Below are 26,729 nucleotides of genomic sequence, written 5' to 3' on the forward strand. Positions count from 1 at the left end.
GATTACAAATTGCCTTAACAATAGCTTTTTAAAAATCTTTCTAGGGGCTAGGGTTTAGCTCAGTGGAAGAGCTCTTGCCTAGCATGCGCAAGCCCCTGGGTTCAATCCCCAGCACCTTAAAAAAAAAGTTCTTAAAAGTTCTTTTCAAACTGCTTCTTCATTTGATTCTGACCCTTCTTTGTAACCTGTTACTTGAACGCTGTTCGAGGGTTGGGATTATCCTAAAGAATTGGACTGATAATTCAACAGGAAATTATTTGGAAACGAACCCATGATTCACACCTCTAAATTTATCCGCCTTGTTCAAAGGAGTTGGGACCTAGAAATCTGTTTTCTGAACTTGATTCACAGTTTCCTGAATTCTGCACAAGAGAAAAAGACTTCCTGGATCTAAAGTGACATGCTGTTGTGAGGGCTGGGGGTGTAGCTCAGTGGTAGACTGCTTGCCTGGCTCGCAAGAGGCCCTGAGTTCGATTCCAGCACTAAACAAAGAAAAAAGAAAGAAAGAAAGAAATGCTGTCAATATTGTGAACCACTCTATAAACTATACGGTCCAAAGATGTTATATGTCAAATTATCACTGTGCTTCCCATGGCTGTTTTAGTTAGTGTATAAGAACCTGTGCTTATGTTTTTAGAGTATTTCTCCATGTTATCTACACTTTTATCAACTACAAGGTTTCTATATATATTTTTGTCCATTAGTAATAATTTGAATTGTGGGAAGTTACGTTGTCCTTAAAATGATGTAAAAATCTCAAAGTCAATGACCATGGTTTTGTGCTGCCAAAGTCTTTATTATGCATTTTCTAAATCTTTGTGAACATATTTTTTAAAGGGCCAGTTATCCTAATATCTCGGAGGATATGAACCCTTTGGCTCTTGTTATTTAATTATTTAGTTTGAAACATACTTAAATTATTTCTAGGTAAAGTGTTTCAAATATTTTTGGTACTGTGACTGTTCAAATATCTTTGATACTGTGATTGTTCTAGGCTTGTATCTTTCCAAAAGAAAATTTGTTGCATTCAAAAAAAAAAATTTTTTTTTAACTTTGGTTCAGAGAGGTTTTTGTTTTGTTTTGTTTTATTTCCCTTCAGTAAATGTTTTAACAGTTGCTCTCCTGGTTCAAGCACTGAGATGACATACAGTCTGGTATCCTCACCTTGACCATGAGAGTGGTCTCCTTCCTGGGAGTTGGCTGCATGCCTTTGGAAGGCAATACTTTAGCAGTTGACTGCATGAAAAATACTAGGGGCCACCTTTGAGAGCTTTGCTACTGAGTCTTTTTTTTTTTTTAGGGAGAGAAACATTTGTAGTATAATAATTTTGCCACAAAGTCTGTCTTATTTAAATAAGCCTTGTGCTGTACCCCTGTTCTCAGGGACACTCTTGGAGAGATCCATACAGTTCTTAAAAATAAATTAAAAATGGAAAGACCTTGTGAACACAGCCACTCTTCTTTCATGGGTCCCCCAGCACACTAAAATGAAATCTGGAAAATGGCTGAGTTAATAATCAGTGTGGTGTTAGATCACAGTTTCTGCTCTCTTCTGTTCTTACTATAAAACCATACTTTTTCTAAAACTTTGTATCTTATATTGACCTATTTAAAAGCTAGAACAATAAGCTTTGTTCGGAAGTTTTCAATAGGTCTCTAACGGGGGATTGGAAGATGTTAAAAGTACCTGCCTTTTTGACTCAAAGATGTTTAGGGTCATCCTGGGCCTGGATTCCAGCAGATACCTCCTGGGAAAGGAATTACATACACTTGAATTTTCCTATATTTCTTTTCCTTATAATGAGTAGTTTCTGATGGTTTTATTCTTTAGTTGGCAAAGTAGACATTGCCCTCTCTTCACTCTCTCTAGCTTGGGTAGACCAGAACATCTAGTAAATTTTCTTGTATAGTTGCTCTGTATCATAATCTGATTTACCCTTCTTTGAGAGTCTTCAGATGACTCATAATTTTAATCTATGTGATATACCTGGGGCAAGATTAGAGATACTGAGCCTTTTATTTCCCTCTTAGTGCTCATTTATCTTTACATTCTTGAGATATACCCAGTGTGCTCTGTCCTTGCAGGTTAAACTGCATAAATGACAAATAAAAAATTGGAGGTATTTAGAAAATAATTGATCTTACCATGTTATAAGATGCCAGAACTATGTGACCTGTACCACATCTTAAGGTCTCCTGGTTTATATGTTGTGTGAATGCATAATTAACTTTTCTATATCTCTTTCCTTCCAAAAAGCTCAAAATGCTTCATATATCTTATCTTTTACACTCAACAACATCCCTGTGAGGTAGGTAGAAGGCAGGTATTATTACCTTCATTTTACAAATAAAAGACCTGAAGCATAGAGTTTAAGTGACTTGCTCAAGTTCAGTTTCTCATTGGCAGAACTTGGATTAGACTTTGGTCCCAACAGGAGGTCCTGTGCTCTTCCTCCAGTGCCTATCTTAGAGCCTCCCAGTTGAAAGCTCCTTGATGATGTCCAGTTTTAGCTCAGAGATCTGACAGTTCCACATTTTGTTTTTGTAAAGACTGACAAGTCTACAGTGGAAGTTAGTTTTCTAGACATATAACTCTTAGAAGTGTAAAGTTGGTCAAAATAGCTTTGTATTGAAGCATATGCCCCTCAAATCGCACCAAAAGTAGCATCTAATACAAACACGTGAATTCAACCTCTGTATGTTTTCTTCTATGTTTTATGCTGGGACTCACTGGAGACCTTTGTAAGTAATCAAAAGCTGTCCCTTTATTTTTAATTTTGACTTTTAGGGAATGCTGGGATTCCCTTTCTCCAAATTCGAATTCGTTTTGAGATGTTTGGTTTTAAATTTTTGCAACTGAAAAATTGATCATAATTCACTTCCAGTGTACTTTACCCTGGAACTTGTTGAAAATGTTACTTTCTTGAAATAATAATGAGATGAGTGGATCATGACATCAATTTTGAAGGGGGATATAACTTTTTTTAATTGACACCAATATTATTTTGGATGCAGAAAAGTCCAGTAGTTGAAATAGGCTTGTAAAATGCGGTTGTAACTGAGGAGGACGATAATTGGTAACTTGGAGCTCAGTCTTGTTTCTTTTTTAATTTTCAAATGTATATCACGCATTCGTGAAAAGTGTTTATAAAAGTAATTGATGAAATAAACCTAGTGAGGGATGAAGTTGTGTGATTTATGAGCCAGTGTGGAGCATGACTTGTAGTTTCCACACGAGGGTGTCCTGATCAAAGCTCTGCTGTGCTACCAAGCAAGACACTTCTCTGTGTGGATGCGTCTTGTAGAATGGGGTTAATAATACCAGCCGATCTCATAGGGCGCTGTGCAGACTCTCACACTGGCCCCTAAAGCAGAGGAGATGATTAATTGGGGCTTCGCCTTGCTCCTTAGACCACTCCGAGCAATGATCCTACTGATTTTGCTAACTTTGGACAGTGCATTGTCTTTTGAGGAAAGTGACTATATCTTTTAGTACAAACACTGTAAAAATACATAGTGTCTTTCTGTTGCTTTCTTCCTCAGAGCCCTATGAGTTTGTCTCCCTGGAATGGCTTCAGAAGTGGCTGGATGAGTCGACACCCACCAAGCCTATTGATAATCACGCTTGCCTGTGCTCCCACGACAAGCTTCACCCTGACAAAATTTCAATTATGAAGAGAATATCTGAGTATGCCGCTGACATTTTCTACAGTCGATACGGAGGAGGCCCAAGACTAACTGGTAACTCCAGATTTCTTTTCAGCATCCACAGTTCACGTGGGCCAGGCACCGAGGTGCACGCCTATAATCCAAATGGCTAAGGAGGCTGAGACAGGAGAATTGCAAGTTCAAAGTCAACCTCAGCAAGGTTGTGAGGCCTTAAGTGACTTAGCAAAAATAAAAACAGGCTGGGGATGTGACTTAGTGGTCAGTCGCCCCTGACTGGTTCAATCCCTGGTATAGAAAAAAAGAAAGAGTGCATGTGGGCCTCATGAATTGGGGTCTGGTGATTTGACACAGTTAGACCAAGTGTTCCTATAATTTGGAAGAAGGATTTGTGAAATAAAGTAGATGTTTAGGAGTGTTATTAGAGGAAGTTTATATGATGCCCCCTCCGACCCCCACTGTACCAAGTAAATAAAATAGGACCCTTTAGAGAAAACTGTCTTGTGGTAGTTTGTGGGTTTCCATTATTCTCTTCAAAGTATTTGAAACTTTGGTCGATTCTATATCCCAGTCCCCCCAGGCTCTAGGGGATTTCTGACAGGCTGTGGAGTGGTACTCAGGTAACCATCTACGCTGCTGGTTGTTACTTAGTTTACGAGTAGCAACTGCTTGATTTTACCTTGAATGGTAGAACTCTGTATAGCCAGGTGTCTGTGACCTCTTGGTTCTGCTTACTTTCCTTGAAACATTTTATTTTCAGTGAAGAACTGGCAACACTGGTCCCTCTGTAGATTATAAAGGAGGCACAGCAGTCTCCCTCTTTCTGAAGTAAATGCTGTTTTCTGATTGTGTACAACTTTCTTTCCTTTTGGGGGGCGGTGCTGGGAATTGAATTGAAAACTCAACCTTTTCTGGATTTTATTTAGAGACAGTCTCACTGAGTTGCTTAGTGCCTTGCTTTTGCTGAGGCTGGCTTTGAACTCATGATCTTCCTGCCTCAGTCTCCTGAGCTGCTGGGATTATAGGTGTGTGCCACTGTGCCTGGCTATAAGTTACTCCTAACTGACATTTAACTACAGACTTCTGTCCTTATATACACACCTGGAGTTTTGCTTTCTAAATTTCCATTCTAAATCTGGTGAAATTAATAAGCTGTTCAAAGGAACAAAGAGCAATGGAAAAGTCTTTCCATAGAATCCCATTTCATATGATTCCTTGAAGTTTTGCATATTTTAGTCAGGCCCTGTTTCTTTTAGTAGTCTCTGCTTAGAGGATCACCTCTATACAAAGGTCCTTCTATTTATAGTTGTCAGATGTGATGACTTCCCTCAGCCTTAATTATTTGATTATCATCAAATTTGCATCTAAACCTTGTAATGTATTATACTTTGTTTTTAAGTAACTAGAGCAAACTAAAACATTTTGTCTCTTCATATAGGTAACAGTTGCTGTCTTGAAACCTAAATCACCAAAGTAATTTAAGATATATACCCGTGTGCTATATTGCCAAAGTTTGTCACAGTTTAGAATCCCCCCGTTTATGAAGTGTCTACAGCCTTTTCCTAAGGAAGCGTGTGTGAATGAAGAGTTTCTTTTCACTCTTTCTCGCTTGCAGTGAAAGCCCTGTGTAAGGAATGTGTAGTTGAGCGCTGTCGTGTATTACGCCTGAAGAACCAGCTAAATGAAGATTACAAAACTGTTAATAATCTTCTAAAAGCAACAGTAAAGGGGTACGTTGCACAGCACATTGATCATGGTAAACTGAAAATCTAGAAGTAATAACGAAGCATCTTATTTAAAAAAAAAAAAGTTTGGGTTTTCAAAAGAAGGTTGAAGTAGATGGCAAAACTAGATCAAAAGTTAAGTTGTGCAGTTATTAGTGGCCTAGTGACAACATGAGTGTCAAGTCAGCCGCTCTTTGCGGCTTCCATCCACTGGGGAGGAAGGAGCAGAATGTGGCTCTGAAGCCCTGATGGGGTGGGGGCTGCTCAGTCCCCTTCTTCTGTGAAGCCTGTGAAGTGGCTGGTATTGAGGACCCCTGTGGGAAGCTGAAGTAGGATGGCAATCACTGGAGCCCAGTGGGGCATCTCATCAGAGAAGGTCAGCACATTGGAGTATGCTGGGCCCCACCTATAGGGCACCTTTGTGCTCAGGGACATCATTAATGGATGAAATTTTGATAATTGAGAAGTAAATTAATTTCTCTCCAATGAAGATTAATATAGTTGACTATCTTGGGTCATTCACAAACAGCCTGCTGGGTGATGTGCTGTGGTGCAGGCGCAGTGGAGTTCTGCGCGGCAGGTGGAACGCACAGCTGTGTGAATAGGAGTAGAACCAAGTAAAGAATGTGCCTATGTTATTGGCTCAATTAGTATAAATGTAAATAGGAGGTAGGAGAAGTAGGATAGGATGGAAACAAGCTGTTGGATACCTGCAGGTCTGTGTAGTGAGGCCTGAGTTGGTCAAAAGGAGGAAGTGGGTTAAGGAAAACTGCACCGCAGCTGATTTTGAATGGGATTCTTTTTGGGGCGGCCTTCTCAGACCCAGAATGGAGGAGAACATTAGGATGATTCTAGCATTCACTATGTTCCACAGCACTGATGGATTTTGGGTGGGGAAATCCTCCTTGAGGAGTTGGCGTCAGCTAGCGCTTGAGCAACTAGACGAGCCAGATGGTGAAGCAGACCAAAGCAACGGGAAAGTGAACGGCAGCACCTTCAGTAAAGGTACCGCGGGAGCTCATTGTGAAATTAAACATGTGTGTTTATGGTAAAGTTGGTTTAATACCCATCTATGTAATTTGAAGACTTTTTTTTTATTTAATTCAATCTAAATATCTCAGAAAGAGGCAAGGGCAAATAAAAAGTTTTGGTAGGTACTGGGAGTTGAATCCTGGGACCTTTTCCATTGAGCTATATCCCACAGTCCTTTTACACAGTCTCAATTACGTTGCCAAGGCTGGCCTTAAACTTGCAATCCTCCTTTCTTAGCCTTCCCAGTCACTGGGATTAAAGTTGTGTTCCACAGTGCTCAGATAAATAAGAGATATATAAACTTTTGAAATTCAGCAGACTCCTTTCCATGTGGAATTCATTTATGACCAGTTATGTTTGACATTGACCCAGCTCTAGGGAGTCTGTTGCATATTGCAAAGGCTTTATCAGTTCAGTGCATTTTAGTTTCTGGTTTAGGTGCCACACTCATGGGTTGCCCTGGTCAAGAAAATGCATGTGAACTTGTGCGCTTTCCACTGGGGGAGAGGGCAGCTTTCAAATAGCTGTTTGCTTGTAAGTTCTTCAGAGACACCTGAGAAATCTGAAAATGTTTTCAAATACGAAATTGTGCAAATAAAATCATTAAATTTTATTTTATAATCAGCACTTAGTACACAAGAACACAGTCACTGTAAATAGAGGGGTTTTTGTGGTAGTGGTGGTGAGGACTACCACCATTGAGCCACATCCCCACCCCTACCTATCTTGTATTTTATTTAGAGAGAGAGTCTCACTGAGTTGCTTAGTGCCTTGACATTGGTGAGCCTGGCTTTGAATTCATGATCCTCCCTTCTCAGCTCCCTGAGCCTCTGGGATTACAGGCGTGCTCCACTGCACCCTGCTAAATAGTGGCTTTTAATAACAGTTCTTACAGGCACACCTGTGCACCTCTCCCTGTCACAAGCACACCTATGCACCTCTCCCTGTCACAATAATGTAGTTTTTAAAAAATATATTGGTTGAATTTCATGGAGTGAATGTATTATATTTATTTACCCAACTCTGTTTCAGCTTTTTATAATTAGTATGTGAAGATCAGAAGCAGTGTATTCTTGTACCTATATTTTTGTCACATTTTCAGGTTATTTCTGAGATCAAATCCAAGAAATTATTGGATTAGAAAATTGCTACCTAGTGGGCTAGGAATGTAGTTCAGTTGGTAGAGTGATTGCTTAGCATGCATAAGGCCCTGGGTTCAATCAAAAAAGAAAAGGAAGGGGCTGGGCTGTAGCTCAGTGGTCAAGCTCTTCCCTCGAATGTGTGAAGCACTGGGTTCAATCCTCAGCACCACATAAAAATAAATAAAGATACTGTGTGTTCATCTACAACTAAATAAATATTTAAAAAATGAAGGAAAGAAAGAAAAGAAAATTGCTACATTCTGACACATTGGTACATGTTAATGAGTCTCCTTCATAAAGCATATTAAGATTTTGTTTCTGTATCCTTTTTTCAATACAATATAGCAGTCACATTAATTTTTATAAGTCTGACATAAGAAACTGACTTAGAAGTGTTGAGATTTATGTTTTTAAAAAATTATTGAGATTGACTATTTTCTCAGGGGGAAAAGTTAGTTACTCATATTTGTGTGTGACAACAGTTATCTGGTCACATGTTTTGTTTGCCTGTCTCCCTCCCTTTCCCTCTCCCTCCTCCCAACCTCTCTTCTCTGTGTATCCCCCCCCAGGGGGTGTGCGGTTTGTTTTGTTTTGTAATACTATGGATGGGACCCAGGGGTGTTCCACCACTTAACTGCAGCCCTAGCACCCCACCCCATACCCCAAGCATTGAACCCAGGACCACTGAGCCACATCCCCAGCCCTTTAAGTATTTTATTTTGAGATAGGGTCTCACTAAGTTGCCCATACTGACCTCAAAGTTACGATTCCTTTGCCTTATCTCCCACAGAGGACTCTGCCTGGTTCTGCTTGAGTTTTTTTTTTTTTTTTTTTAATATTCTTAAGTTTTAGGTGGATACAATATCTTTATTTTACATTTATGTGGTGCTGAGGATCGAACCCAGTGCCTTGTGCATGCTAGGCGGGCACTCTACCACTGAGCCACAACCCCAGCCCCGTTTTTTTTTTGTTGTTGTTGTTGTTGTTGTTTATTTCCTTTGCTTTTGTGCAGTGATTGGATCAAATCCAGGGCCATGCATGATAGGCAATCATTCTACCACACTACTACACCCATAGCCACATTAGAGGTGTTTGTTGGTTAGCAAGTGGTCTTTGCATGTATAAAGAGTATTTTATTGTGATCTCCAATACTCAAGATTTCTTTATTCATGGTCCCAATGTATACAACTATAAAATTTATTCTGAGTCTGCTTTAGAAATACAGATTTCATCAAGGACTATTTTTAAAAAATATTTATATTTAAGATTTGTTCTTTTTAGATACAATAACTATTAATTGGTAATGCTTTAGTGTGTAGGTAAAGCAGGAAAATCAGATATTGGAAGAGAAATGTTAACAGGAAAAGCAAGCAGAATTTTTATAGTATGTTTGATGTAAAGTTTTTATTTTGTTTGCGTTTGGAGCTTTCTGTTCAATCCATAAAAGAGTAGGTAGGTGAAAATGACATGTCATGAAGATGACTAACTTGGTATATAGCCCAATATTCTGCAGACTTTAACTAGAATTAATAGGATATGTAAATTATTTTTCACATTGGAAGGCACATTTTTTTGCATAACCTAAATCATTAAAAAGCTAACTGTCATTGACGTATTTTTCATTCCTTTTAAGGGAGAGAAATATAATACTTTTGAACAGAACTGTGTAGGAATTACTTGAGTCTAATTTTCAAAATCATTTAAAGTTCTCTTTGTTCCAAATTGTGCGGAATAGCGTGTCTGCTGCTGTTGCCCACCTCAGCTGTGAGAGCAGTTACCTGTATTTCTTTTGATTAGATGAATCAAAGGAAGAAAGAAAAGAAGAGGAGGAGGAATTAAATTTTAATGAAGACATTTTGTGTCCACATGGTAAGCTGGAAGCATGTTAGACTGTTATAAGTTTGACCTTAGCCAATTGTAAATGTCTTCGTGATGTCCCCAACCTGTTCCAGGTACCAGGTCCAGTGCAGTAGTGTGCTGGATCTGAACCATGCTCAACATTAACATTCTGTTCTCCTGCCTGGCTTGTAAGTCCTTCATGTTTTTTCTTAACCTTGCATAAAATATAATCTCCAGTTTCACCTGTATTTAGAGGAAACCCTAGGGAGCAGATTCTTGACACCTAGTGATGTTAAAAACTTCTGAGTTTGGTAGGAAGACTGTTTACCATGTCTGCACCTTCATCCAATTTGATAAGACACAATACCTTTATTTCACTTATTTTATTTTTTATGTTATGCTGAGGATTGAATCCAGTGCCTCACACATGCGAGGCAAGTGTTCTGCCGCTGAGCCCCAGCCCCGGCACTTGGATTGCCTCACTAAACCTTAGCTTTCTAGGTGAGCGACATTTTTATTTTTATTTGTGGCCCACATAACTAGGTGGGGGTCATTCTGGAGTGGTAATTGGGGACTCTCTGGATCCCCAGGCTCAAGTCCTTCTCATTGGTCCACCTTGTCTCCCCATTTGTCCTTTTCACATTAGGCTACAGTAGGAGCACAGCTGTGCAGAGGAGGTGGCTTGAGTGGTGGCAGCATGGGTAGATAGTACGGGAAGGGAGAGCCAAAAAGAGACAGACTTTTACAATGGTGCTTCCACGTCAGTGTTGCCCACCTCAGAGCCTGGGAGGGCGTTGTGACCTGTGCTGAGAGCTGTGGCACATTTCAGGCTTCGTGCTGCCCAACTACGCTAGCCACAGCAGAACAACCTGCCACTTTCTCCTCGTCCTCCCCTCCCTTCCCTCCTCTTGTCATGTCAGGGTCTGCAGAATGGCCAGAAAGTGAGGCAGCGCCCAGTGAGCTCAGGTGCCCCCTGCATAGTGTCTGCCCCTCAGCGCCCCTGCTCTGCTCCTGTCTTGAGCTTCCCCTGGAGCTCGGCGGCGCTAGGCAGTGCCATACTTGGCCATCTGATATTTCCAAGGGATAGCTCCCAGAATTGAATAGACTTAATCCATTTTCTGACTTTTGTTTTTTAACCCCTCCACTTTTACATGCCCTTGCTTTCTGGGTTGGGGCAGATGGTCATGCACTACAGTGGGTCTGAACGCTTCCCAATTTTGCTGACTTAAAATTATTATTTTTTAAAGTCTCATCCATCTTCTTTTTTAACCTTAAAAATTTTTGTTACTTCTATTCTCTTCATTCATTGTTGTAGTTTGCTATATTTAAGAAAACCTCTTGAATGATGTTTCAGGAGGCACTGAAGATAAACATGGTTTTGAAACCCGGCTTTAGGCTGGGGATGCCCTCAGTGGGTGCATGTAGCACGCACAAGGCCCTGGGTCCCGCCCACAGACCCTCACGCATCAATGTCTTGGAGATTCTTGCGATCAGTTTGTTAGGTTTTGTTTCTTTTTTATTTTGTTTGAGTGTGGCAGGTGTGGTCAATCCATGGATATTCATTCCCCTGCGCTCTGGAGGGAGGAGCCTCCTACCTGCCTTGTTTATTATACCTCATTTGCTTCAAAGTTGTTTACTTCTTGTTTGGGGGCTTTTTCATTCCTCTTTGGATGTTCTTTGCCAGTGTTGTTATGGTATGAACTAGATTTTATGGGGTGGGAGGCTGTTTATCCAGAATCTAATCTCATTTTAAAGTCTATTTTATTTTTTCCAGAAGCTTTTGAGTATTAGAATATGCAGTTATGTTTGCATCCCTCATGACTAGTTTTATCTTATTGAGAGGTAGTACTTAAAGTTGGAGTTAGGTAGGCATTTTCTTGAAATATTACTTAAATGTTTTTTATTGCAGGCTACTAGTCTAAAAATTTGTATATTACATGGAAAAATTGATTGTGGTGAAGTTGTACACATACAATCAGTAGGTTAAATGAGAGGGCAGCAGACTATTGGGTCCCCTCTTGTCTCTGCAAGAATTCTGTTTCTGTCCTTCACACTTGAATAAATCCTACCCTTTAAAAAAGAATATGTGTGTGTGTGTGTGTGTGAATATATATGTATATGTGTAAATATATACATAAAGTTAAATTTAGAAACACGGCTAAGTAGAGTGATTTTTTTTATTTATTACCATTTAGACTACAGCAAATGACTTATTAAAATACTTCTTGGCCAGGCACAGTGGCTCACACTTATATAATTCCAGTGACTCAGGAATCTGAGGCAGGAGGATCACAAGTTCAAGGTCAGCCTCATCATCTTAGTGAGGCCCTAATAGCTAAGGAGACCTTGTCTCATTTTAAAATAATAATTAACAACAATATAAAAAAGACTTAGGATGTAGCTCAGTCGTAAAGCGCTCCAGGGTTCAATCCCCGGTAACCACCAACCCCCCAAATAAAAATTAACACAAACTTTTGAATCACTAGCACTGCATAAAAATAAATAAATAAGATAATAATTTCAGAAATAAGGATTGTTTTTTCAATTCCTATGAGCAACGCATGTGCTAGGCAAGTGCACTGCCTCAGAGCTACACACCAGCCCTGTGCTGATTCATACGTTAAAATGTGTGTGTGTGTGTGTGTGTGCGCGCGCGCGCGCTATTGTTTCTTTTTTGAATCAGATAAGACTATACCACAAAATTTCAAAGAAAGAGTCCTTTTGGGGGCTTGGAGGGGGTGTCCGGGGGGCTGGTGCTGGGCTTAATCCCAGGACCTTAGGCTTGCCAGGCAAGTGTTCTCTTTTTTTTTTTTTTAAATAAAAAGGAAAAGGGAACCTTGAAGTTCTTTCTGAATCAGGTTGTACAAGTCTACCTTGATCTTTTTTTTTTTTTGGACTGTGTTGTGTGTCACTACAAGGGATGTACACTTTTTTTTTTTGAGAGAGAGAATTTTAATATTTTATTTTTTGGTTTTCGGTGGGCACAACATCTTTGTATGTGGTGCTGAGGATCCAACCCTTGCCGCACGCATGCCAGGCAAGCGCGCTACCGCTTGAGCCACATCCCCAGCCCTGTACACATTTTTTTAAAAAAACAAATTCCTTAATGATACTTGAGAATAAGGCATTTTGGAGTAAGTGATTTTAATTCAAGAAGTTAAAATGAACAACCTTCTCAGAAAGATTTATAAAAATACATTATAATCTCATTTATCTCCTAATGAATTTATGAAAACAACCATCTTCTCTTGGGATTATTCAAAGCACAGTAAGAGATGAGGGCTAGAAGTAGAGAAGTTGAGTTTTGAGGTGTTAGGATTATGGGGTGTGGTTGAGATGGACCTGTGCGGTTGGACTATGGTATGGTCACATTTCTGATCATCCCTCTGGATATTGCATGGTACGCATTAGGTGTTTAGAAACTCACTGGCTTTATTACTCTTAATGCATGTATAGGTACCTTGCCAACAGGCACAGAGAAAAATGCTTTGGGAAACTTACATGTGCCTGAAGAGAAGTGTGGTTCACTAATTTGTCTCTTGGGAACCGCTGAAAGAATGGAAAACATCACCACAATTAGTCAGAGAGAAAGTCCCTGAAAAGCTAAATGTATCCAATGAAGCGGTAAACTGAGGAGGGTCTGCTAGGGTTTCAGGTTGCTAGGACCTTGGCACTCCAGAGATCTGAGAAAATGCAGGTGTCCATGACTGGTGTCATTCTTGTTGTCTCATGGGATTTTGGAAAGTTGCAGTGGTCTTGAAAATAAGTTGCAAATAGCAAATTAGAGCCAGACTGGAGATGGTTTCAGATTGATCAGTAGGTTGCTTGCTTGAATTGGTAACTTAGACCATAGTTCTGTGAGGCCTGCCCAACCGTGACAACCATCATTTCAATGCAAGATGATTTCAGTAACTATCAAATGGTAGTCGGTGAAGTCTCCAGGGAACAGTGTGCAGACCTTTGAGTGTTGTGTAGATGAAGTTCTGTGAATGTCAGGGCTCTGTTGTCCCTGCCCCGCCCAACCCCCTTTTATTGCTGCCTTAATGGCAGGGAGAAAGGTTTTAAAATGTATGATTCTTGCCTTATTTACTTGTTTTCTGTCTCTTGATTCTCCAACCACAAACCTAGAATGAGGATTTAAAATTGGAGTCAGGGGTAGCTCTTTGAAAATTAAAGTGAAATAAAAAATCTAGAGGGTTTTTGTTTGTTTTTTGTTGCATGTAGGTGTGCCAGTACCCAAAGTGAATCAGATTTTTGCAAATAACAAATAGGACATATGGATTTCTCTAAAGTTCGAGGAATTAGGAAACAGATTTTCTGGAATTTTTCTGAGATTTAAGAAATGAAAAATACATTTTTTTTATCTTTGTTGTTGTTGTTTTAAACATCAGGGGAGTTGTGCATATCAGAAAATGAAAGAAGACTTGTTTCTAAAGAGGCTTGGAGCAAACTGCAACAGTACTTTCCAAAGGCTCCTGAGTTTCCAAGTTACAGAGAGTGCTGCTCCCAGTGCAAGGTACTGTGCTCTCCACTGACACGGAGGAGCGGCCTGCCGCCCCCTCTCCCCCGCCCCGTGCCCCCCACCCTGTCCCCGGGGAAGTGGGGTGTGCTCCAGTGAGTGAGCAGAGGAGGCCTGCCAGGGCTGTCAGCAGAGACAGTTGATTGCTTCATTCTCTTTCAGATTTTAGAAAGAGAAGGTGAAGAAAACGAAGCCTTACATAAGATGATTGCCAACGAGCAAAAGACTTCTCTTCCGAATCTCTTCCAGGACAAAAACCGACCATGTCTCAGTAACTGGCCAGAGGTATAACGCATGCCTCACACAGAAGCCTTGCTGAGGCCTTTGCCAGGACCCAGTGCGTCTCACAGCCGCCCGGAGCTGCGCTCCCTGCCCCTTGTGCAAGGCCCCGTCCGGGCTCTCCCATGCTGCTGCTGGGCAGGGGCTATTTCCATTTTACTGTAGAGTTTGAATTAAAAAAACCCACATTGTTCTTTGAGGGGTTTTTGTGAAAATGGGGTGAATTAATGTGTTCTTTTTGTGATTGTTTTTTTTGTGTGTGTGTGTTCTAGGATACGGATGTCCTCTATATTGTGTCCCAGTTCTTTGTAGAAGAATGGCGGAAATTTGTTAGGTAGAAACCAGAAATTTCCTATTTTCTTTCTTGGAGCTGACTCGTGTTTTTTTTAAGCATTCATGGTTTATGTTTGTAGTACCATTCTTGGTTATTTTTAGTAGCATACACTGAAAATTTTCTTTTAAGTTAAATAATCTCAAGAAATATTGAATTACTAATTACCCTTTTACATATATCTCTTAGTTTTAAATAATTATTTAAGAAATCTTATGTTCATGAGGTATTTATCATCTTTGTCTCTTCTGAATAGAAAGCCTACCAGATGCAGCCCTGTGTCATCAGTTGGGAACAGTGCCCTTCTATGTCCCCATGGGGGACTCATGTTTACATTTTCTTCTATGACCAAAGAAGATTCTAAACTGTGAGTTTCTTTCCTTCTTTTGATTGTCTATTTCTAATGATTTAAAAAATATGTTCTAGAAACATCTCATTCAGTATAAGCAGTCTATTTTAAGAATCTAGTTCACTAAATTACAGTATTTTGGATGTTCTATAGAGTGAACACTTGTCTTTGAAGAGACGGACAGACTATTCCCACAAGGCCGAGGTTACCTGGGCTGTTGTGTGCCCTGTACCCCTTCCTCGCCTGTCTTATTGACCAGACTTGTCCCCACTCCACGCCAAGCTGCCTCTAGCAGACATCTTTTCCAGAATCAGAATCAACATAGTCTTGGTTACAGTTGTTTTTCCTGCAGCTGCCAAGCTTCAGAGAACAGAGAAAGGCTGGGGTTATAGCAGCGGAGCAGAGCTGCAGAGCTGGCCATCTGGAGTTCTAGTGTTTCGTACCAAAAAATTTCATTCTACTCCCCATGTGCCCCCCAGAAGAACTCATCTGAGATTTTGGGTGTTGCCATTTTATTTTATTAAATAATTTTTAATTAACTGTGTTAGAGAAGGTGGTGTGCCTCCAACATTGCCAGAAAGCCATGGGAGAACAAATTGAAAGACGCCAATAAAATATTCCCGAGCTTGGTTGTAGCTCGTGGTAGAGCATGTGCCAGCGTGATAAGGCCTGCGGTCAGTCATTTTCCCCAGGCCCCGAGGACCGTGCTGGATTGGAGTTTATTGCTCTTTAAATTTATTTAAAGGAACAGAGTGTGAATGTATGTTTTCTTCTGTGTTCTTACCCACTTCCCTCCTGCTCCTGTCATTGTAAATGCCAGACATTTAGGAAAATATCTCTAATAATAAAACAGATAAATACATGCTACTGTCAGTGTCAGGGGCACACAATGCAAATATAATTGAAGGACCACATACTTCCTGCTATTCCTGCTTTTCCTTCCTGCCCTTCCTCTCTAGTAATCACTGTCCTAAATTTGGGGACTGTCTTTTGGAATGCATTCTTTGTTTTTTTTTTTTTTTTCTTTTTCTTTCTTTCTTTAGTTGTAGATGGACACACAATATCTTTATTTTATCTATTTTTTTTTAAATGTGGTCCTGAGAGTCAAACTCAGTGCCTCAGGCATGTGAGGCAAGTTCCTTACCAAGCCCTCAGAATATGTTCTTTTAACAAATAATACATGCAGATAGCAATGTCTTGTGTATTGAGGCCATTTTATAAAAATCATATTTATCCAGCTTGTGTTTTCTTTTAACCATATTGATTCATGTAATATCCACCATTTACTTTGACTGAAGCTGTAACTATTTTGTATAAAAAACCTGCTTCATATCTTTTCCCTGGTTTCTTTGCATTATGTAATAGTGTGGATAACTGTATTTTAGGAGACCAGCGATCCTGTCGTTTCTCTTACTCTCCTTGTGTCTTAATGCATGTTGTGTTTTTTTGCACAGTATAGCTCTCATATGGCCCACCGAGTGGCAAATGATTCAAAAGCTCTTTGTTGTGGATCATGTAATTAAAATCACAAGAATCGAAGTGGGAGATGCAAACCCTTCAGAGAAACAGTATATTTCTGAGCCTAGTAAGTTTTCAAATCCCTTTTGGTTTTGATAGTCAAATGTTGATATTTTAAGGGGAAAGGAAAGACTACGTCAATAATTTATTCTCTACTAAAAATGATGACGATCCTGTGGCGGTTCGGACTATCTAGATGGGGACTACCATGTAACAACTTATGTATGATTGATTATTTGTGGACAGTAAACAGATTTCCTTATTGTCATCATTTGCATACAGCAATTCAGTGGAAATCATTACTAATAGTCAGTAATGGGCAACTGGTCATTTAGAGACATGGTTTGGGGTCTTCAGGCCTTGACTGGTGCCTCTTCACCCACTTCTGCTTTTCTTCTCTTTAGAACTCTGTCCAGAATGCAGGGAGGGCCTGCTGTGCCAGCAGCAGAGGGACCTGCGTGAGTACACTCAAGCCACCATCTATGTCCACAAAGTTGTGGACAATAAAAAGGTACTGGTGCCCCCTGTGGCCATGGCTCATCATGATCACGCTTGCTTTGTGTTTACAGTGAGAATTGTTTGGGTCTATACCAGTTTAGTACCAGTGCTGTTTGGAATCATGCTTGAAATTGGAATTGTATATGGTTTTAGCTGGTTGTGATTCTGACGTGCATTTACTGAGCATCAGCTGAGGGCCAGGAAAGGTCTTGGTGCTGCGATGCAATGAAAAAGAAGCCCAATGAGAAGGTGAAGACTGAACTCCTAGATCCACCTGAAGACTTCACGAAGCAGTGAGCCTATGAGAGGAAATCTTGCAGGATGGAGCGAGACGCCTGAGGACCGGAGGTTCCCTGTTCTAAAGGGAGAGACAGGAATGGAAGGGGCTGTTTGTGTGTGGGGCAGTCACCACCAGGAACCAGCTTCGAACAGGTGTTCCAGGCAAAGGAGGGCTGAAGCATGGAGCCTGGTGTGCTCAAGGAACAGCGACCGCCATCGTAGCTAGATGAGTGCTGTCCACTAGAGTGCCTGGTGGCAGAGGGCAAGGTTCAGTGTAAGCTGCGCACACAGTGGCCATAGCCCTGTGCAGCTTTGGAGCACCCAAAATGTGAATATTGTGTTGAAGAACCGGACTCTTAGTTTAATTCATTTAAGTTTAAGTAGGCACAAGGGCCTAGTGGATACCATATTACTCTCTGATGTTCCCTAGTTAAAGTTTATTCCCAGGACAGACAATGATAAGGAATGTCAGACTGGTTTCTGTATGAGTTTTCCATATGCTGTGGATTTGGGATTTTACTCTTAGATGTCAGTCACTGGAGAGTTTTATTCAAGATCATGGTATGATCCGATTTATGGTTTTTAAAAGTCACCCTGGCCATTGTGTTTGGAATTGTTAAGGATGCAAGAGGACTGAGAAAAGGTAGTTTAGAGGCTCAAGTGTTCCTCTGCAAGGGCAGATTGGATTCTAGAACGTTTTAGTTGTAATGATTAGGGATGGCCCTTGGGTAAATCCTGACCTGGATCTCTGGACTTCTCATTAATTCAATTCCAGAACTGGGGGATTGAAGACCTTAGAATACTATTATTTGATTCTAGTTAGCACTTGTTTTAGAAGGGTAACTTATAAGTTATGCACTAGAACTGCTTCACAAGTTCAAGCAAAGGCCTTCATTTCCAAGTTGCTGAGAAAATGAAGTTAATGAATGTATATATCTCAACTTTTCTTCCCCGAGAAGTTCCTTAAACTTTTTGCAACTTTTAGTACATATGTACTTTGGAATTGAGTGTAAAACAGTATCCGTTGTAGCGTATGTTCCGTGTTTTGGCTTAGTAGCTATCACTGATAGTGTTCTGCCAAAGAGCACTTCAAACACCCTCATTTCTCAGTTCTTAAGGATAATTTGGGCTTTGGCACTTCAGTTTCAGGGCTTGAAAAGGCTTGACAATCAGTATCTAGCAAGGTGTGTAGTGTTTTTGATCTTCTGCAAAATAGCATCATTGTAGAAGCTGATAGTAATATCTGCTTTATAGAGATGTCTGAAACTCACGGTGAGCATGTCAAATTGGAGAATAAGTCATAGGGTTAAAAAATTAATATTAAAAAGCACAGAGAACAGCACAGGATTCTTGATCGACTCTTGTGTGTCTTGTCTCACCATGAGAAATGTATCCTCTTGAAAAAGGTGGCCACTGGTCAGCGTGGCTTCCTCAGCTCTGACCCACTTCTCTTTGTGGTCTTCACACATTCAGGTGATGAAGGATGCCGCACCGGAGCTGAACGTGAGTAGTTCTGAAACAGAGGAGGACAAGGAAGAGGCCAAACCAGATGGAGAGAAAGATCCAGATTTTAATCAAGTATGTGTTGGAGCTGCTTTTCATCACACACATTCCACTGACCTCAGGAGAGCACTCCAAGCCCTGACATCTCTGCCCTGTATGGGGCATTGGTTCTCACACACAAACACACGCGCACGCGCCATCCTTTCTTTTTTCTCATTTTGGTGGTTTGCTACAGCTGTCCTGATTTCCCATTAAAGCTGTGGCCCACACCTTCTTCCAGAATTAATACAGTTCTAACCATTTAAAGGGAAAGGCTGAAATGTAATGCAACGTATTCAGCCCTAAAAGAAGACATTTTAAAATAGGACCCATATCGTGGTATGTTGCTTAGTTGTTGGTTATTCACGTATGAAGTGTTTATTTAACTTAGATTCTGATCCATTGAACAAAAGGAACAACAGTGTGAACAATGGAGCGTGCAGAATGGACTGTCCTGTCTTCATCGAGGTGTTTAATGACCAGATCATCTGATACATTATGCTCTTGTTTGCCATTGTGAACAACTTCTCCATCATGATTGACTTTTTTTTGTTAAGACTTCCTACCTCTCCCCAGAGAAAGCTGAGGAACATTCCAGGGATTTGTTAAGGGCTGTGTAGGGCTGTTGTGTATGTGTAGCTTGGTTTCAGTTTTCAGGTCAGACCGCTGTGTTCCCAGCATATTCTCAAATATTTTACCTTAAATTTCTATCCAGTTTCATTTTTAAAGAACGAGACACCTTTAAAGCTGAAATGGGGTATTCAAATTATGGATAGCATTCTCTGAAGCATGAGAAGTATTACAGTAGCCACCTGCTGTGTGTCATGGAGCAGACACACCTGGGCTCATTGGCCACTGCTCCTCCCTTTTCCTCCCTGTTGACCAAGTCTTGGCCCTTAGCCTACCAGAGGTGAATTTTCCTTGTAGTTTCCCAAGGGGTGTAAAGGACATGTCAGAGTTTATTTTCACAGCTCATTGGAATCTCATAGACTAACCTTAAACCACCTCTGAAGGGACAGCTGTTCCTGCTGACAGCTCTAATGTTAAAAGTTCTTATACAAAATTTTGAATTTTGAAATTGTCAACTTTGGCCTGTCCTTTACTTAAGTACTAGCCAAATCCATGCTTTTCTAGCAATGTAAGTTTTTAGTTTCAAGGGGCTACTTTCCTATGATGGGTGATGTTCTTATTAAAATCTGTGTACATGTATGTGTGTGCCTTCTGTTCCTTGAGATTATATACACAAATACTGCAGTAGGCCCACTCTGGGCTTTGGCTTTTCCTTTTCTGGTATTAGGGATTGAACCCAGGAGCATTCGAACACCAAGCTACACCCTAGCCATTTATTTATTTATTTGTTTGTTTGTTTGTTTGTTTATTTATGAGAGAGAATTTTTTAATATTTATTTTTTAGTTTTCGGCGTACACAACATCTTTGTGTGTATTTGGTGCTGAGGATCGAACCCGGGCCGCATGCATGCCAGGCAAGCATGCTACCACTTGAGCCACATCCCCAGCGTCCCCTTTTATTTTTTATTTGGAGATCAGGTCTCACTAACTTGCTTCCTTGAATTGGAGAGCTTCCTGTCTCAGCCTCCTCAGTCACTGGGATTACAGCGGGGGGCACCACAGCTGTTGGTTATTTCTCTTGGTAGGAGTTTGCTAACCTATTGTCTCCCTTTCTTTTTGTCTTCATCTCCATATACAGTCAATCTTCTAAGTCACTTATTTCCAAACAGATTGTTCGATTTTTTAATTGACATATTGGAAATGAGCCCTGGGGGCTGGGGTTGTGGCTCAGAGGTAGAGTGCTTGCATGTGGCACTGGGGTTCATCCTCAGCACCACGTAAAATAAAAAATAATGATATTTTGTCTTTATTGGAATGTGCAGAATTCCAATATCCACCTGTAAGTTAAAAATAAGTATATATATTTTTTCAAAAAAGCCCAGGACGCACCCAGGACTACCTGTGCGTCGTGATTCAGGACTGTGTCCTCTTTCATCTCTTCTTGCTAGGCAGTTTCTCACTAGCCTAGTTGTTGTCACTTAGTAGTATGGTTCAATAATCAGTGGGAACTCTTTTGTTTTCCAATCTTGTATGGTCTGTTTTCACTGATTTATTCTCTGGTAAACTAGGTATGATCAATACATATACTTATTATTCTTAGTTTCTGTTATTTCAGGATTTACTTTTCAGCCTGAGTTACTTAGAAACTACAATTTCAAGTCATTTAGATTTTGAAAGGCTGATTTTTTTGAATGTCTAGTTTTATTCATTGTGGTCATAACCACAGCAATGCTTTTAAACTAGATATGGAATTGCTCTCCTCAGTTGTGGATAACAACAGATTTTTCATTTATAAATATGATAGAGAATGTTGGGGAATGTTGCTTTTTGTGCTGTAATTATTTTTTATACTTTATAATTTTCTTCTGTCTTCCTTCTCCTTGTTTGGATGTTGTAATACTGGAGAATGTTTAAATGTTTTTGGTTCGCAAAAAAGATCTCAAGTCTGACCATCCTAGTTTGGGAAAAAGTGGATAGTCCCTGAAAAGTATCAGCATGTTTCCATCTGCAGATAGCTTCTTCAATTGCCATCATAAATCCTTGCAATAAAAAATGATGCATTTCTGTTTGTCCTTAGTGGAGTTGAACAAATCCCCTTCCTTCTTCTCTAAGCTTGATCAACCCAGTTCCTTTGATGTTATCTGAAATGTAGGTTAATAATACACTTGGTGTTGACTATCACTTAGGTAATCTGGAACAAGGGTACTATACTGGCTTTTGTCAGTTAAGGTGGATATAAATTCTATGGCTTTATAAGGAAGATAATTCTAGCAGAAGCTTTTAGACTATTTAAACCAGTATGTTATCAGTTTTTTAAAATGCTCAGGGCTTTGGTTTGGGATTGTGTTTTGTGCTTCTCAAGTCAAATAATATATTGTTGTAGGTATTTTTCCTTATATTCTCAAGTGTGGAATTCGGGTTCAATTTGACACTCCCGCCCCCGCCTCCAGCAGTTAAGATTGAGAAGAAGTACTTTATCAAAACACCTCCCCCGTCCCCCTAAGTTCACTTGTTTAATGAATCTTTGACTCATTTGTGTTTGTGTGCTGGGCAAAGGCAACCAAGCCTTCCTGAGCCCTGCTGATGTGCGGCTCCAGAACGCTATTCCTCTGTATCCTGATCAACCTGGTGATGGACACGGGGCAGCTGTGTGCATAGTGACCCGAGACCGCCCTACTTATTACAGTTATCACACAGTGGAAACTATGGCAACCCTAGTTAGGGCCTTGGTGTTGATCCATTCAGACCTCCTAAATCAGTCCAAAGAAAAGGATTTTTTAAAAATTCTGCTTTCATTCTCTAATCTGGTTAATAGAAGAATCTTTGCCACATGTTAACCTCTTCTTCTTCTTTGTCTTCTTTTTTTTTTTCCCCTTTGGTAGGGACTGGGAATTGAACCCAGCGGTACTTAACTCCTGAGCCACATCCCCAGCCCTGGGGATTTTATTTTCAGGCAGGGTCTGTCTTTAGTCTCCCTAAGGTGCTAAGGCTGGCCTTAAATCCTCTTGCCTCAGCCTCCCCTGTGGCTGGGATTACAGGTGTGTACCACCATGCTGGCCATTAACCTCTTGATGATCATTTATAAGCATATTTTGGATGCCTGGGGTATAGCTCAGTGCTTGCTCAGCTTGTATGTGTCCTTGTTTGATCCCCAGCACTGGGGACACAAGGGCGGAAGGTGGATTTCTAGGACATTTGGCTCTTATTGTTTTTTCTTCGGTAACTAGAGTCTGCATTAAACCCCATGTATGTCTGTACTTTCTCACTGAACCTTTAATTCAAAGCTGTCACTATATTTCACTTGTAAATGCTTAGTCCTGCATATCCTAAAAGTAATGACGGTGTTCTATATAATACTAGTAATATGCTCATAAGAAGGAAATTAGCAAAATGCTCCAATTATATAATACCCATACTTGAATATGTCTGTTTTTTAAACCAGTGTGCAATCCCAGTATGCATGGTTTTGTGTCGCCATGGGCTGTTATCATCGCTGCCCTGTACATCCCTGTCCCCTTTCTGCCCTCTTTGACATTGACTTTCAGACCAGTTTGATTTCTTGTAGATTGTTCCATGTTCTGGATTTGACTGATGGCCTCCTTATTCTTTTTTAACTCTTTGCCTATGCCTTACATTCCAATTACTCTTAGTTTGTAGTTAGGTCTGAGTATTTGATTACATTTGGTTTCAACTGTTTCCATGATGGGAGGAGGACAATTGGAATTGAACCCAGTGTTGCCTTTGAACTAGGTCCACAGCCCTTTATCTTTTTTATTTTGAGACAGGGTCTCTCTAAGTTGCCACGACTGGCTCAAGCTTGGGATCCTCCTGCCCCAGTCTCTGGAGTTAGTGGGTTTACAGGCTGTGTCACCACAGCTAGCCACTCTGGGAATTTCTGCTCCTTTATTATTCTGAATTTATTTGGATGGTTAAGGGACCAGTAAGCCCAAAGATTTTTTTATTTGCTTAAGAGCTTTATAAGCAAAGGCCACATTGTGGATAAGTTCAGGAATTCCTTTGTTTTGGATTCTATTGTAGAGTAATGGAGGAACCAAGCGGCAGAAGATATCCCATCAGAATTACATAGCCTATCAAAAGCAAGTCATCCGGCGGAGCATGCGACATAGAAAAGTTCGTGGCGAGAAAGCACTAATCGTTTCTGCTAATCAAACATTAAAAGAATTGAAAATTCAGGTGAGGAAATCTAACATTTGTTCAACTGTGCTCTGGACTTAAGAGACATTTATGAATTCTTGCTTCATACCTACGTTCATACATGTATCTGTTTACTTTCAATTTGACCTTTTAAACACCTTTCTGCTTATATAGTGTTAAGCCATTGAGAGAGCAGGGCTTTTTTGATTTCAAAGTAATGTCCCCAAATCAAAACACTCAGTTTTCAAAATAACGAAGAATCCTTCTATGAAGGTGAGAGTGATTTTTTTTTTTTTTTAAATAAAGACTAAAACCTTGAACAAGCTCTGAGTAGCTTTCCAACAGTGATAATTGTTCATTCCATTTAAAGTGTCCTGTGTCTTATTTGGCCTGTTACCAAAATCTGTGACATTTACGGGTTACAAAAGATATCCACTGGCTAACCTGTTTGCTAGGATGAGTTGGAAGTTGTTTTATCAGTAATTTTGGCAGAAAAGTCTACTTGGTAGAATTTTATGATATCTTTAGATTTTTTTTTTCTTTTTTTCCCACCTTTATTTTTGGTACCTGGGATTGAACCCAGGGCCACTGAACCACTGAGCCACATCCTCAGCCATTTTTATGCTTTTTTATTTTGAGACAGGATCTCACTATGTTCCTGAGGCTGCTTTACTTGTGACACTTCTTCCCTAGCTTCCCAAGTCGCTGGGATTACGGGGGAGCGCTTCCCTGCTAGAGTCTTGACCTTTATACAGTAGTGTTTTCAAATTGTGGGTAGAGGCTCACTCAGATCTCCCCCTCCATCCTGCGTGGCTCGAAGGTCAGTGCTGGCAGTGTAGGCTCTATGAAAGCGCCTGTGACAGTGTTCCCACTTGGCGTCAGTGCTAATATATCCCAAAATCTAGGCACAAGGAGCTGATGCATTCAAGATGTCCGTGAAAAAAAAAATCGGGCCTCGATCTGTTTCAGTTGCTGCTTCATATTCAAAACGTTGACTGAGTTCCCCTCTCTGTTACTTTTATGTGGCGTAGTTTACTGGTTATGCATTTTTCTTGTTGCTGATATTTATCGTTGTAATTGAGGCAAAAGTACAGGCTTCCTTTGAGGGTGTTATGTGTTCCAGATTGTCTTGAACAGTATTTCCCTTGGTTGAACCCACGGCTCTGAAAATAAACGTGTTGGCATGAGGTCTTGACTCTGTGATTGTGCCCTTCACATCTGAGCAGGCTTGTTTCCCTCGCCTGCTCTCTGGATGTCAGCGGTAAACCTCGAACATTCAGAACCTTTCAATTACAAAAAGGGCCCCTGTGGATAAGGACGTTTTAGAAGCCTGTGCTGTTCTTATTGTGGACTGCTATTTTTGAAGAATAAATCAGAAGCCAACAGAAATAACCTCTCCTGGGAGCAGGGGCATGGTACCTGGTCTGATGAGCTGTGGAAGGCATCAGCTATTGAGATTAAAACCCCAGACATGCTTTCCTTGGGTGCTTCCTCTGCAGCGGCTCTTTTTGATTTCCTCTCACATCCAGGATTGCTGTGAATCAGAACTGAAAGAGAACAGTGGGATGTGATTTGTTGGGCACAGTGACGCACACCCGTGATCCCAGCAACTCAGGAGGCTGAGGCAGGAGGGTCGCAATTTAAAGCCTGTCTCAGCAACTTAACGAGATCCCAAGCAATTTGTTAAGACCTTTCCTGGGATGTAGGGGATTGCTTAAATGCCCCTGTGTTTAATCCCCAGTACCAAAAAAAGGATGTAATTCCTTTTTAAATTATATTTAGTTTTCTTGCAACACTACAAACGGAACCCAATGCCTTCAGTCGGCTAAGCAGGGACTCTGCACTGACCTACTTCCACACTCCTCATTTTTAAGTGTTTGATAGAACTCTCCTTTGGGAATACTGTGCTTCATCCTGTTAACTAATATGATGACAACCCCTAATGACTATCTCCCAAATTAACAAGTGAATTACAACTCATAGACAGAGAACACGTAGAGCGGAACCTTCGAATTCTCTCTTTAAAAAACCCCCGTTTCTCCTTTGCTAGCAAAGCAATAAATATTACTTTTTCCTGTTTCACACACAAAAAAGTTCTTTGCAAACTAAATGTTTGATCTTATATATATATGCACCAAAAACAATTAGTTGATTTAACCTAATTATTAATTTGCCCACAACCTGTCTGTACTGTAAACTAAATGAAGTATAATTTTTTCCCTTTCTGAGAAGGTGCTCAGTGTTTTACTGCATTATTTTGTTTTTGTGGGCCTGGGGATCAAATCCCCGACCAAACGCTTGCTAGGCCTGTGCTCCACCACTGAGCTATATACCATGAGCCCCATGTTTTCTTATTTTATTCTTCAGCGAGTGGTTTCCTCTGGTTAAAGAAGAGGAGCATTAGCTGGGCATAGTGGGGCACGTGTGTAATCCTGGTGGCTCTTTAGTCTGAGGCAAGAAGATCTCAGGTTCAAATGCAGTCTTAGCAACTTGGCAAGACCCTGTCTCACAAAATAAAAGGGCTGGGGATATAGCCCAGCGGTCAAGCCTCCAGGTTTCATCCTATACTTACTTGGGAGTGGGGCAGTGCTGGTTCACTGTTGAGTGCATTAAACATTCTTGTCCATGTCCTCAGAACACTAAGCATGGGCGGAGTCCCTCTGTACTAGTGCCTTGGGTCTGGGGAGCCTTGGTCTCACAGGGTGACGTACAGACCCGAGGCACTGGGGGAGCGAAGAGCATCCCTGCATTGCAGTGGCTGTCACCCTCACCACACTAAGGTGGCCTTTTGCAGATCTCCTTGGTAGCTCTGCTTGGGTCTCCACGGCTCTCTTCGAGTGCCCTATGCCGACTGCGGGGCTGGCTTGGTGGAGCTGTCCACTCAGTGCTTCTTGCACAGTAGAAACAGGCTTATTGCTCATGAAGGTCTTTGATGCCATGCACTTGGCATTGTAGCTACGGGTCTCTGTGTGGCTTTCAGGGGCTCAGTCTCTGGAGAAGTCCAGATAAGAATGTGGCCCAACAGCTGGGAGAAGACTGGCTTGTGCTGCCTGTTCTTATTTATGTGTGTGCTATTATTAAAAGGACTTCTGAGCCAGGCACAGTGGCACTCACCTGTAATCCCAGCAGTTCAGGTGGAGGAGGGAGCAAGATTGCAAGTTCAAAGCCAGCCTCAGCAATAACGAGGCACTAAACAACTCAGTGAGACCCTGTCTCTGAATAAAACATAAAATAGAGCTGGGGATGTGGCTCAGTGGTCAAGTACCCCTGAGTTCAATTCCTGTCC

The 26,729-nt window shown here is 40.8% G+C and overlaps 1 protein-coding gene across 5 annotated transcripts in view; it reads left to right on the top strand.

Annotated features, from left to right (window-relative positions):
- Usp48 (ubiquitin specific peptidase 48) overlaps window positions 1-26,729 on the top strand; it is a 67,268-nt gene that overhangs the window by 33,727 nt on the left and 6,812 nt on the right. For 4 of the 5 annotated variants that reach the window (XM_048816120.1, XM_048816121.1, XM_015485557.2 and 1 more), the window contains 12 exons: window positions 3,544-3,741; window positions 5,282-5,396; window positions 6,265-6,395; window positions 9,362-9,433; window positions 13,795-13,919; window positions 14,085-14,207; window positions 14,474-14,535; window positions 14,789-14,899; window positions 16,336-16,466; window positions 16,804-16,910; window positions 18,650-18,754; window positions 23,327-23,482. In XM_048816120.1, the coding sequence (XP_048672077.1) occupies window positions 3,544-3,741; window positions 5,282-5,396; window positions 6,265-6,395; window positions 9,362-9,433; window positions 13,795-13,919; window positions 14,085-14,207; window positions 14,474-14,535; window positions 14,789-14,899; window positions 16,336-16,466; window positions 16,804-16,910; window positions 18,650-18,754; window positions 23,327-23,482 (1,436 nt within the window). Of the gene's footprint in view, window positions 1-3,543; window positions 3,742-5,281; window positions 5,397-6,264; window positions 6,396-9,361; window positions 9,434-13,794; window positions 13,920-14,084; window positions 14,208-14,473; window positions 14,536-14,788; window positions 14,900-16,335; window positions 16,467-16,803; window positions 16,911-18,649; window positions 18,755-23,326; window positions 23,483-26,729 lie in introns of those variants that run through there. The other variant, XR_007352200.1, reaches the window with a different exon arrangement.

This window comes from Marmota marmota, unplaced genomic scaffold (genome assembly GCF_001458135.2).
Source record: "Marmota marmota marmota unplaced genomic scaffold, marMar, whole genome shotgun sequence".
Taxonomy (NCBI): Eukaryota; Metazoa; Chordata; class Mammalia; order Rodentia; family Sciuridae; genus Marmota; species Marmota marmota.